Source organism: Athene cunicularia (assembly GCF_003259725.1).
Source record: "Athene cunicularia isolate RWA chromosome 1 unlocalized genomic scaffold, athCun1 chr1_part2, whole genome shotgun sequence".
Taxonomy (NCBI): domain Eukaryota; kingdom Metazoa; phylum Chordata; class Aves; order Strigiformes; family Strigidae; genus Athene; species Athene cunicularia.
Window position 1 is genome coordinate 28,204,899 of NW_020799092.1, and position 13,775 is coordinate 28,218,673.

Sequence of the window (13,775 nt, forward strand, 5' to 3'; positions counted from 1 at the left end):
GGGGAAAAAAAAAAAAAAAAAAAGGCCCATAAAGGTCACTCTCAGTGAGTTATTCAGGTAAAAGCTTCTGTAACACAAGAAGGTCAAGATGACACTTTTCTCCTTTGTAACGTATTTCCAGGGACCAGGTTATTTGTCTATAGTTTAAAAAGCTGCATTAAGGGATTCTGTTAATTTAGCAGGGCTGGGGGGAGGATTGAGCCTCCCTTTCGCCTTTGCAAAGGGTCTCACCCCACGCACCCCAGACGCGCCCAGGGAAGCGTTTGTGCTTACTCCGTTGTGGTCGTCAGCTCCTCTGTCACGTGAGTGCTCTGAAGGAGGCCTTCGCGCTTCTGGAAAGGAACGTGGAGTTAGAAACCCAGGGAGACGGGAGAAGGAGAAGCTCTCGAAGGGCTCCGCACCCTTCAGAATCGTCCAGAACCCCAGGAGAAAACTGGATAAAGCGTGCTCGCTACGTTTTGTAGGGGTAGAGGTGAAACAGCCGACCCAGGAGGGCTGGCTCCCAAAACAGGGGCATTCAGCAGGCTGGCAGCCAATGGAGGTTTGGGAAACGTGTATATATATATATATATATATTTTTTTTTTTTTTTTTTTTCCAGCCAGCAAACTCACTAACAATTCTTCTCCTGAGACCAGAGGCACCATGGTGCCTGGAACACCAACTGGAACCCAACTGGCACCCCAATTCCAGCACCCCAGGGCACCCGCCCGTGTCACGGTGTCAATCACGGGTTTGACACAGTTGGCAGCCCGGCTCCCCCGAGAGGGCTGGGACTGGAATAACGGGACCGGCTGCCCCCCGGCCAGGGCTCCCTGTGCCACCAGAGCTCTGTGGGCAGGACAGGGGCTCTGCTAGAGCAGGCATGTCACTGAGGCCACCAGCCACAGGCAGCTCAGGAACACACCACCAAGAAAGCGTGGGGAGCGTAAAAAGCCCAGCTACTGATTTCACAACGAATGGTATTTCCCTGTTACTGGGTTTTCTTTCCTTGGGATAATTATCTGCACGAATGAGGAGTCTCCTACCCAACAGAGTCAGCACGCAGCAAGACTCAGTTCCAGAACAGTTTGATACCGTCTTCCTCGCCTCTGTTAAGACACAGCCCCCTGACACAGGTGGGGTCAAATGTTTCTGAGCCTCTCCAGAGTTTTGGAGACGTGGCACGTGCCTCTCAGGGCTGGGAGTGCTTTTACCCGAGTCAAAAACTTTAACACCTCTAGGGGTCCCTCCCCAAACCATGGGGTACAGCCTTATGCCTGAATGGAGGAATTTCTCTCCTCCCTTCTCAACTCTTCAGAAGCTGACACAGAGAGCTCAGATCTCAGCAGCTGTCCAGGAGGCAGCTCTGTCAGAATGTCTTCCAGCAGGGTTAATAAAGCTGCAGGGATAGCACCAGGAGAAACACGCCTTGATGACAGCACGGATGGCAGAAGGAGGAAGCATCACACAGGGCAGTGTTTTCTTGCCTACAAACCCAATGTTGTCTTTATTCCATCCCGCCACGTCTCTGCTTTATTAACACGGGTTTCTGGACCTCCCTGCACCACCTGCCCCAGGGAGAAGATGCTCTAAGCTGTGAACAAAAGCTCAGTAAGTGGTGACTAGTGACTAACCCCTCCAACGGCCCAGTAAGCAGGAGGAAGGGGTGCCAACACTGGCTGCCCAATAGGTGGAAATGCCACCATTTCTGCAGAGCTCCCCCCGAGGCAGCTGAGCATGCTGTTCCCACAGCAATCCTGGGTCCCTCGGCCTTGCAATCCAAAAGCAAATGTCATTCGTTGGTAAAACTTTGATTCCTTGCACCACTGCCACCAGACACATTTATTCTTCAGCCTGCCTTGCCTCTGACCTTTCCATCTGCAGCTCAGACTACAAGGGAATTACTGTGAAAATACCCCAGATCTCCCAGCAGCACCAAGGTGGGATATGCTGCAATTTTAAAAACGAGGAAGCTAAGTGCAAAAGATGGCAATTCCCGAGCCTTGGAAAAATAACCAACACGGTGAACCTTAAGAACATGCCACTCACACAAGCTAACAGGTATCTGCACTGCTCTGGGACGGGCTATGGAAATACACACAACTTGGCTAAGAAGTAACTTGCTAAACCTGCACAACTCCTAATTTTCGTGGTGTAAACACAGCCCTTCTGGGCAAGAACCACCTGGTGCATCTGCGCAGGGCGAGGACGGCTCAGCAGAGCCGATAACGATAACCCCAAGCGCCAAAGTCCCCGTGGAAGTGAGCCTTACCCAGTTTTGTAAAGCTCAGAGTAGGCGTGCTCTTGCACAACACTCCCACAACATCCTCCAAGGCTGTCTTGCTGTGGGGTCAACTCCGCAAAGCTTACCAAGTCGCTTAAACAGTGGATTAATCCTCTGAACTGCACATTCAAGCACGAAGAGGCATTTAAACTAAAACCTCTGAGAGGAAACATCTCATCTTAATTATGATCTAGTTTGACAGAACCCTAATCATTATTGGGATCTGTAATAAGAGAACATTTCACAATAAATTGATAATTATAATTACAATAATCTTCTTAATAATAGTTTTCTTACTTGGATTAGGAACAATATTAACCTCATTACCATTCTTCTGTTTGTCATTAGTGTAACAAAGGCCAAAAAAAATCCACTTAAAGAGATCTGTTACTGAACCAGCATGTATTTTTAGACTAGGTTATGGATGCTGAACTACAAAAATTCAATTTACCACAGTATAAAGCAAAAGTTACTGTTCCAGAAGAAACGTGCTCCAGTTTATACTGTGCCTTGCTTTCCATTTAAATAAACCAAGCTGAAGAGTTGCATGGTTTTCCTAGCAGTGGGACAGGGGGGCTGAAACAAGCCTCTTCTTGCACGGGGCAGCTGGAGCAGGCTCACAGCCAGCAGCTGCCATAACCACCTCCACGACTCCAGGCTCTAGGCCTGAGAGCAAGAGTTTACAGCCTCTCGAGCTTAAATTAACTCCCGTTGTACCCTTGCTCTGACACCTTCCGGCACTCCCCTGGGGACATGGAGCTGCTCTTTCTCTCTCTCTCTCTTTCCCTAGTTTCTGTCAGCCTTTCTCTCACCCTGTCCAGTCTCAGAAGCAGGGACTCTGGTGAACCAGACACTCTCTGTAGGGGTCTTCTCTACATCCCTCGACCAGGAAAAGATGTGAAAGCGCCTTCTCCACAGCCTTCCCTCTGCCACAGAGGTGGAGGGTCCTGAAGCTTGACCTAAGGACTAGGAAAGGGAAGCTTTACTTACCTAAGGGTTGGTTTTTTTTATTTGTCAGTTAGGGAAGACACTTCACTGTGCCGGGCAGAAGGAGGTTTCTAGCATCAGGGTGTCAGAGGACTGCTGACCACCTTAGATTTACATTTTCCTCCTTACCTCTCCAAGACAGTCAAAAGAAATTTAAAGAGAAAGCAGTCTCCTATTTATGTTCATGTTACTTTATACCTAACTCACCGTTCTTAAACTGAAAGAACTACAGCAGCCTGAAAGCAGTTCAAAATCACCTCTTAAAGATAATACACACATTTAGAGTGAGCCAGGGCATATCCATCAATTCCTTATTTACGTCACACCCCGCACCTCTAGAGCATTCAGGCAGACAGCCTGGAAAATGCTGTTATTTCAATGTAGAGCAAAACGAGGCTTGCCTAATCAACCATCACGCAATCGCATCTTACAAGGGGATCTACGTTTGGAAAAGAGTCTGAGATTGCTTTACCTTCTTTATTCTTGAAAGGAAACCCCTTCTGGCCTGACAGCTCTACCAGTAAATGGCACGTACAGAAAGCCCTTCCCCAGCCTGCTGCCAGCAGCCGAGCCCGCTCGCTGCACCAGCGCTGAGCACCACAGCAACAGCCAGGGCGTGAGCAGAGCCAGCTGGAACAGCTCTGCCTGGTGCTTCACAGCTGCTGCGAAAACCTGGGCTCCCATGCCACAGCCCGTACTGCCACAGGAGCTACAGCTGGGAGAGCAGGAGAGCTAAAAAGCAAGAGCACACACGCGCCAAAAGTAGAGTCTTTGCAGAGTGAAAGGGAATGGTCAGCACCAAGCAAGGAAAGGATTAACTAGAGCAATATCTAGGGCGGGAGGGGAGAAGTCAGGGTTCCTCAGGTCAGATCTCCATATTTAAGGAAAGCTAACAAAAACACACGGCTGTGAAAGAAATGATGACAGACTATTAGCATGCCAAGGAAAACAACACGTCTGAGTCCGCATAATAAGTCACTGGGGAAAACCAACATCAGTAAGAGGCTTCCCAGACCAGGGCAATTCTATGTGCTGAAACTCCTTTCTGGGCTGATTGTGTTTCAATGGCTTCTCTACAAAAAAACGCATGGCAAAACACATTTACTAAAGTGCCAGAAATGACAGACACAACTCTCTCTTATATAAAAGTCCCATCACGTGTTTTTGGCTTGATACTGCCGTAGCAAACGGTGGTCCCAAACGTATTAAAGATGTGATGTTCTCAGGATCACGTTGAAGCACACCAAAAACGCATTTCCAAGACTGGGACTCACTAAAAATACCGGCACAAGAACTTTCTAAGTGACAAGAGATCAGGGGGCAGTGGCTGGGAGCAGCCCAGGCTGCACAGTCAGTGTGATAAATGACGACTGCTCTGAGCAGTTCCTCTTAAGAGTTCATACTCACCCGTACAACTACCACTTGTACAGACACATGTTCAGGCAGTCGAATGGGAGCTCGGAAGTGCATTGCCAAAGCTACCAGAAGGTGCAGAATGGAAATCAGATTCTTGCCATGGATTGCTGTAGGGAACAAGGGAAACGAAACAAATAGAGGAATACTCAGGCCTTACTTGAAAGGAACAGCTCTGGAAAAAAGGCAGGAAAGTTACGTGCCTAACTCAGGTGCCCAAACGCTTCCGCTCCCTCCCCAGGCCATGAAGACAGGCAGACTCCATCACTTGCCTTCCGCTGCCCCCCACGGTGCTAACACAAACCTTCCTGGCTGCAAGAGCTGAACCGCCCCTACTACCTACAGGAAGGTACTTCCCAAATTCCATTCTGGCCTTTGGATGATAACAGGCACTTTGTCACTTGAACTGAGGGCACTTTCTGCTCAGGTCGGCAGCTGCATCCCCCAGAGGGACGCAGAGCCCTTCTGCTCTCACTGTGGTGGCCTGAAGGATTCCACCACCTTCCACTACTTGAACAAGGAACGAGTTTCTCTTATCCGTAGGTATTCAAATTCGGGAAGCAAACAAAAAACTTTCTAATGAAAGCATACCCTTAAGGGAACAAATTACTTCCACTACCCCACAGCCATGTACATCTGTCCTTAAACAAAGGCCACAGATGAAGGAACCCGTTGCAATCCATACGTGGGCATCGTAACACCCTCTGTGCAAATAAATAATTGTAAAAACCACACTGCTTCACCAAGAATACGACCTCCCTATTGATTACCATACCCTCCGTGACTGGGAAGCTGAGACAGAAAGCATAACAGAGTCCTTACAGTCAACGTTCCACTTGATTGTCCAGCCGTGGGGTCGGAGTAAATCATGGACAGCTTCCAGGACTGTCTGCAACTTCTGTTTCTGACCAATTTCAGATTGCGTCACTTCTGCCACGTTCAGTTTACGGTCAGCCAATTTTTCTGTATTTGGGGAAAAAAAAAAAAAAAAGAACAATAAAAAGAACAGGCAGAATCAGATTAAACAAGGGCTTGGGTGGGAATAACAAGCACAGAACACTGGGCAGAGCTCGACTCAGCTAGAAATTTTCCAAGACAATGATTTGCCTCAGAAAGCAAAATAGCTGAAAGCAAACCTTTCATCAAAGTGTGTCAACTCCAATAAAACCTGGGATAGGAAACCGGTATGGTCTGGCCGAACGTGCTCATCAATCACATATCAAAATATATAACAAATCTCAGACAGGCACCAAGTGAGTAGTAATTTTTACTGTACCTCCCACTTTCTTTCACTGCTGAAAAGCATTTGGCACAACACAGCCTTCACTCCACAAGGAATCTGCGCAGGTTTAATGGACTTTTCTAATAACAAGTTATTTTCGGACAAAATCCAGGGAATGTTGCATGAACCTTTACTTCAGTTTGATAAACTTTCTTTCAGGTTGGCTGAAGGTATGAGTTTAACCTAAAGCAAACTTTGCTCCTGGAACCATCAGAAGTCATAGTCTCCTGTGACCCACAGATTTGTACGGGCTTAGTGGAATTAATTTAAAAGAATTAAATTGGTACAATCTCGTCGTGTTGTTATGACACTGTCACATCACGGCTGATGACTTCTAAAAATGGACTAATGCAGGGAAATTTGTAAAATGTCATTAGTAAAATCTGAATTGTTTCTGTAATATAATTATTTGTTGCCAAAGTCATAGACAAATTATTCTTCTCTTCCTCTGCATTTTAGCCCTTGCCAAAGACACGGGAGCTGAATATCTCTACAGAAAAAAAAAAAAAAAGAAGAGAGATTGCTGAGGAATGTGGGATAGAGTCTCCAGCCACCAGAGCAATGGGAACAGCTGATCTCTTTTCTCTCTCTACCCTGGGGAAAAAAAAATGATCAAACTCACTCTGCCGCTGAGACTGGGAGGTCAGGACTGGTTGAACATACTCCAATTACATACACAATTCCAGCCTTTAAAACAAAAACCCCATCCTTCACCAAAACTGCTTTCACAAAATGGGATGGGCTTCAACGCTAACGATTCTTTCAGAAACATTTCAGAGTTGTCAAAACCTATGATTCCAATAACGGAAATATTTCTGCTCTCGAGTTCAAGAGTGTGCTTCTTCTGGACATTCTACCTAGCTGAAGATATATATACACATATCTATTTGTTTTAAAGTGACAGAAAATCAAAAGTACTTTAATACACCAAACAGAAGAGCGGTGCAGGCTACCAACTTACCAATAGTCTGAACATTTTGACTGTTTCTATCTAAGGAAATTTTTATTAAGATCTGAATAACTTTAATGGGAAAAATGTTCTTTGGCCAAGATGTCTCCAAGTCTTTTTTAAACTGACTACCAGAACATGCAAATATTGTACTAAATTATTTCTGATGTTTGTTTGTTTTTTTTTAATTATAATACAAGGTTCATTTTTTGGTCATATATTACAGCTCCTATCTGTTCTCAGTCCAGGTCAGCTGCCTGTCCACAAGCAGAAACGTATTCCCTTTCACCCTGACACCACTCAGCTCCTCGCTGAGTGGCACTGCTTGTACCTTGATAAAATCAACTGAACAAGGAGCTCCACCTCAGTCAGTCAGACAGCCATTTGCTAATCTCTTACTCCAAACTTCTTCAAAATAAACCCACTGACAAGCTGTTGCCTTGCCTTTTTTTTTTTTTTTTTTTTTTGCATCTGCCTACCAAGACAGATCTTGAAACATCTCTCACAAACAAGGAATGGTAACTACTACTTGAAGTTTAATGACCCTACTTTATTATTTATTAGCCTTCCCTGCAGGCACCAGAAGAGGAGACTTGCACAACAGAGGTCTGACTTAATTCTGAGGCCTCGAGCATCAGGAGCACCACCACGAGCACCACAGGCTTTGCCTCTTGCATCAGTGAGACAGCACGATGATGGATACGTGTGGTAATACAAGTCTTGCTGGAGAAACCAAGCTGAACAGATTCAGTAATACAAAGCCTTGCTGAAGAAACCAGGACACCACTGAAGAAAAACCTTAAGATTAGGGCCGAGCTGTGATAGCCTCAGGTCAGGGGAGAAGCATTTGCTCTCTAATCAGAGGCCCAGCAGGAAGAAAATGAGGAAAAACCAGTCCAAGTCAGCTCTCAAGCTGCAAGATGTACATGCCCAGCCTCCCTCCTGTGAGCCACACTGAGCCCCGCTGAGCTCCGCGCAGGGGTGTGCGCAGCTGGGCGCCTTCCGCGGGCCCGAGGGTGGGACAGGAGCAGAAGGAAGCGGTGACGCCCGGGCCAACTGGCCGCAGTGACCTGCGCTCCCGCCTGCGGGGACAGCAGTGTCTGCGTGTCCAGAGCACCGCTGGATTCACACAAATCTCCCCAACTAAAATGAACTCCGCACCCTGTCGGGAGGGTTCCGGCTGCACCTGAACCAAGCAGTGTGAAAAGTACTCCTGTTCTAGTCTGCAAGGATTTAATTGCACGCAGAGTTAATCGTTGTTAACCAATTTGAAAAGCGCGCGACTCTTCCCCAAAAGCTGCAGACCTGTTCTTTAAAGGGTAGATGCAGAAAATTCAGTAAGCAGCCCGTCAGCACCAGCAGAATCAGCACCACGAGGTCCCCCACCCCAGCCCTCTCTTGAAAAGATGTCAGAGTAAACTGAGAGCAGACTATCCGTCTCCAAGAAACAGTGTGGCTTTACAATGGCACTTGAAGCTTCGAGCCTCTCTGTTTGCTCAAAGCACCCCCATAAATCACTGCATCATCCGAAGGCTTTCTCCATTGTGTCCGGCATAAACACCACATTGCAAAGATCTGAGGGGGTTGCAAAATTGCAATTGCTTAACAGAGTGTACCCTTCCGTGAATCATTCGCACATAAACACGCATTATGAGTATGTGCCTGGTGCCACGCATTCTCTTTTTCTTATTTTTCTATAGTAACTCTATCAGGACCTTAAAAAACCTCCCAGCCTGAATGCTTTCCAAAGCAAACCAGACAGACAAAATTTTGGACCACGTGGCTTCTGTTGGGTCCCCCGCTGTAAGGACTGATCTCTTCACCTTTTTTTCTGCCACATATTTCAGCTCTCTGGACTATATTTGGTCCATGGAACAGGTACCTAGGAACCACCTGGCCTTCCTCCCCCTTCAGCAGACAGCCCGAGGAGAACAGACGGGAGAAGCCGACGCTGGAGCTATCGGTGCCTGGTGAGATCTTGCACAGACCAACCTGCTGCCTGCAGCTTTGGAGGAGATTAACTTTGGGCCCCTTCCCATCTTTGCGGCCGCCTCCTCTAGTGTGAACTCACCCAGCAGCTTCTGCAGCACCTGCCCATCATAAAGGTCCTCTTCAAGCTGTTTGACAATGATTCTCTCCTCCACCAGCACATCGTTAATCCAGTCAATTAGAACCTGGAAATATAGAAAAAGGAGGCAAATGTCTAAAAAACACCGAAATACGTTATTTCCATTCAAGGCAGCAATCAGGAATATAAACCAGAGCAGGAGTAGCCATATTTATGGTTTATTTTATAACATATTTATGGTTATTTTATAACATATTTCCAAGACGCAGAGAAATAACACAAAGAGATGCTTTTGCTCTATTGTTTTTAATTCAGGTCTTGCAGCATGGCAATTCTAGGGCCCTCTTATTTTTCCTCATTAAAATGTCTCCTTATTGCACCCATCCAAAGCAAGTAGCAACTAGCAGCTCAGCAACAATAACCTTGCTGCTATCTATGTTCTCCAGGTCCCGAAACTCATGTGTTACCTGTTTCATGTGAAGAGCAGACCTGCCAAGAGATGACAACAGTGCCACGCTCCCACCACAATCTCTGCCCTGCATAGATGTGAGTGGTGTGCCAGAAAGAAGAGTTTCGGAGGGGAAAGGGAACGCTTCTACTAACAGGAGCTAAAGAGACCCACGAGGTAGATCCCTGCCATTAGCAACAAGACAAGGCATTTTATCTTAAGTGATTGCAGAATACAGAAGTCTGGAATGAAAATTTTGGTCAAATGGGCCTGATAACCACTCTACAACATATATAATAGTCCCCATATGCTGACTACCGTAACTACAAAAATCAGCCAGTCACCTGCAATACAGGAATGAACATAAGGAACCTTTAAAAAGGAAAAGAACTGAGTTAAGTTTTCCAGGTGCCAAAGATAATAATTTCCAAACAGTTACAGGAAAAACAGCCCTGCCTGTTTGAAGATGGCAGTAGTGCCTTCCTCCAACGTATTATTTGGAAAATTAAATCACCTTCACAAAAATAATAATAGTTCTGTGGGAAGAGACACAGTGTTAAACCCTGCTAAATCCTTGATTCTGTGAGAGGAGAAGAGTACTGCCAATCATAAACCTGCAAAATCCATTAACTAGAGCCACCTAAAGCAGTGAGACTCATTTACAAATGCTGTAGTTTTTAACCTGCTTCAAATAAAATTGTGGATTCTTTACATTCACTTTCTGATTAGATCCCATACTCCTGCCTCTTCTCAGCACTGATGATGGTTAAGAATGTTTTGGGGCTTTAATACACATGAGACTGTGAAACAAAACCAAATAAACAAAACACAGACAAGCTTGCACTGGAAAACACCCACCTCGGCACTCCCAGGAAACACGAGTATTTGATTACGCTGGTCACAAGGAGAGTTCAGTACTTCAGCCTGGCTACCGAGGGTCACTGAATCCACCAGCCTCACGTGAGCTTTGCTAGGCTCAGTGTCCACAAAGAAGCCGACAACCCAAACATGAAATACTAATGCTTCATGTACCTCTGATCCATACCTTTAGTCCTTCCAAAGCACGCTGAAAACGTGCAGGGCTGAAACTCAGCTCTAAAAATTGGGTCAATGACAAGTTTTAGCTGGGTGATACGGCAACAAGTCTATTCATGGAAAGCAAGGATCAGCATCAGTGCTCGTGTGTGTAAATCACTTCTGCCCTCTGAGCTGCCCAGGGGGATGAAAAATATCAGAAGTGACTCCTCTAAAAATGTTTCTTCCAAAATGAAGCTTTTCTGGAAAGTTATTCACTAGTCAGCAGCAGCATCCTGTATCAGAAGCACCTTCCCCAGAGCAGGTAAGGAAGAGTGGGGGCGATGTTTGCAGAGGGATGTGGACACAGAGGGATGTGCCCTGCACTGGTGCTGCCCCGCTGCTCCCCCCCGTCTCCTGGGGCCATTCCTGCTCCCAGAGGCCTGTGCTGGGCAGTCACAGCCACCCCCCTGTCCCAGCACACCTCGCCGAGTCGCCCCACACTCATGTACAGCCAACGCCGCTGTTGGGCAGGAGCATCACACGGTTTCTCCCTCTCCTTCCCCTGCCTCACATTTCCCTCCTGCAACACCTTCATGGCTCGTGCTGCCAGTGAACTGAGAGCCCAGGCCACGGGCACACCGGCGACCCCCAGCACAGGAGCAGTGCTGGGAAGCCCGTCTGCTGACACGTGCTCCAACATGCCCTGGAAACCATCCTGCTTCTGTCTCACATAGCCTGACATACCTATATATATCTCACCTATGGGCAGAGGAAAATGTCAAGTGAAACAAAGAAATTGCCTCAGCAGTAAAGTTTTTTCACTGTTCAGCAGGTATTCTTCACGAGCAGCTCTGGGGTCACCCTGGGGATTCTCCACCACGAGGGCTCCCGAGGATTAGCAAGGGACATCAGTTCCCACACACAAATCATACCTATTCATCAGATTTCCCGGAAAGGGGTGTCTTATGATAATGAGCTCCCAGAATTCATTTACATAGCCCGAGCAGGCGCAGTGAAAATAGAGGGAGGGTCTTTGGAGGCGGAGGGCAGAAGTAAGCAGTCTTCCTCCCGGCGGTCGCCAGCGGACCCTCTCCCCAGAGCAGGCGCTGTGCAGTGCCGTCCAGGCGCCTCCTTCCGAAACCAGCAGAAGCACCCTCCCTGGAACAGGCTCTCTGTGTCCTTCAGTTCGAGTGCCCCTTCTCTTAGTTTGCCCGTTCTAGGAGTTGCCCGAGTGCCCACTGAAGGCCTTGAGTCTGCTCCCAGTGATTGCCGTAGGGAGTGTTGTCTGACCTTGTCTAAGCAGAGAAAGAGGCCTGGGGAAACAGCTGAGGAGTCCTTGAGGAACAGGTGAAGCAAAACACAAGCAAAGCTCTGAAACAAAATGAAGCAAAGCAGAAGCAAAGCCTTCAGACTTCGCAGTTTAGTCTTACTAATTGTCAGAAATTCATTTGTTTGAGCCCTTTCACAAGACAATCGCTCTTCCTGCGTTTCACCCTCTAGCAGTTCTCAGGAAGCCTCTTCAGCAGCCTCTGGATCAGGTAAACTCTCCCTGCCCAGTCCTTCTCCTCTAGATTTCAAGCTAGGGTTTCCATAAAACCGTGTCAGCTATCATCAGGCATAGGGCATCAAACCTTTAGATTTCCTCTGAAAAACCCAACCCGTATTAGCTCCTCAGAGATCAGAGCCAGCAAGAGTTAAACGCAAGAAGATGCAGCCTCAGTAAAACAGTCAGCAGAGCTTTGCCCTGCAGGTGGGGAACCACGACCCCATTTGGGGAGAAAACTCCACTTCACTGGTCCTTGTCTCTTCCAATCTTTTTCAGGGGATACAACATTAACAGAAAAGGGCTGGAAAGACACATTAGACAAGTTACCAAAGGATTATCACAGCTGGAAGGCAATGAGAAGAGATACACCAACTGTCACCTCAAGAACTGTTCACCAGGGAGACAGAAAAGCAAGTCCTAAATAACAAGACACTTTCTCGTCCCAGATCATCTAGAAAGAGGTTTTCAAAGCCCATCAGTAATGTGACTGCCCGGTTCCAAAACAATCCACACAGACATCAACAGAAAAACAACTGAAGAAACCAAAGCCTTAGAAGATTTAGTTCTTCCATGAGATTTACAGAGCAGATTTTCAAAAATTATGTGAAGTCCAGCTGAAATGATCATTTGATAATCAGATTCCTTTACAGTCCCTACAGGAAGAGGCCAGCTTTCCAGAAGTCCTCAGAAGCTCTGTTAAAGGGAGACTCAGGAGGCTGAACTATTTGAAACCATTAATAAACATTTTATTTTGCCTGTCCTGTGCTGAATGGTATTGAAGTCAGAATTTAGGAAATGCCAAGGTATTAAAAATAACAGTCTGGAAGTATCCTCTAAGGTAGGAGCCAACATCCCATTTCCAAGAGTGTGGGTACATGGGAAACACAAAGTGGCTTTGGGTGCAGGGTGTGAAAAGAGGGAAATACTTACACTACCTGCTACTTAACTTTTCAGGGAAATTTAGCAGTGAAACACTTTTGTCAAAAGAAGTATCTAAAAGAGATAGAAATTAAACAAGGTCTAGCCATAGTTACTTTATTATTTTTGTAGATTGACACCTGAATGAAAGAAAAAGATCAGGAAGAACAGCATAACTTCATTAGTATTAAGACTACAACTCCTAGAAAGAAAAGAAATTGCAATTTATAAAATCCAAGTGGTTTTTTTTTAACAGCCCTTGAAGACTGGCAAGTGCTGAATTTAAAATCCAACCAAACTCCAAAAATCTGCGGTCCCACCTCTTGATTTCCTAATTAGGAGCCTGGGAAAAATAAAATCTTTCTGCACAGAGGGTTTTTTTAAAAAACTTTTACAAGGGAAATAAAGAACCATATTGCTTATTGAAATGACGAACACGCAGAAATACTTTCTGACTCTCTGCTCACAGAAAGTCAGCTCTCCAGTTCTCTTCAGTTGCTCCTTCATGCAAAGACAGAAGCAGACAATATTCAATAACCAGAATGTCCAAAAATTTAAATGGCTTGACGTGGGCACAGGGCTCCGGGTGGGAAGCAGACGGAAGGTGCAGACAGGAGCTTCTCCTGTGCCTGGAAATACACTGAACGTCAGTCTACCTGGTCTCCCAGTTCCGTGCCTGCAGCTCACCCATCTGCAGTTCCATGCACTTTAAGCTGGGTTAAGTAACGGGTGTAGGAAGGGCTTCGCTGCGCAGCTGCTCTGCCAGGCTCAGCCCTGACACCCTGCCTCGCCTTACACCAACGCCGCTGAAGCCATCCCAGGGTCCCACACGCAGGTAAGGACCTTCACCACCCCCGAGACATCCTCTCGTTCAGCGCTCGGA

The 13,775-nt window shown here is 46.6% G+C and overlaps 1 protein-coding gene across 3 annotated transcripts in view; it reads right to left on the minus strand.

The window, feature by feature from the left end:
• PARVB (parvin beta) overlaps nucleotides 1-13,775 on the minus strand; it is a 50,964-nt gene that overhangs the window by 19,328 nt on the left and 17,861 nt on the right. For all 3 annotated transcript variants that reach the window (XM_026864648.1, XM_026864656.1, XM_026864639.1), the window contains exons 4-7: nucleotides 8,967-9,069; nucleotides 5,487-5,627; nucleotides 4,659-4,774; nucleotides 274-332 (exon numbers count right to left, since the gene is read on the minus strand). In XM_026864648.1, coding sequence (XP_026720449.1) covers nucleotides 274-332; nucleotides 4,659-4,774; nucleotides 5,487-5,627; nucleotides 8,967-9,069 — 419 coding nt within the window. The remainder of the gene's footprint in view (nucleotides 1-273; nucleotides 333-4,658; nucleotides 4,775-5,486; nucleotides 5,628-8,966; nucleotides 9,070-13,775) is intronic.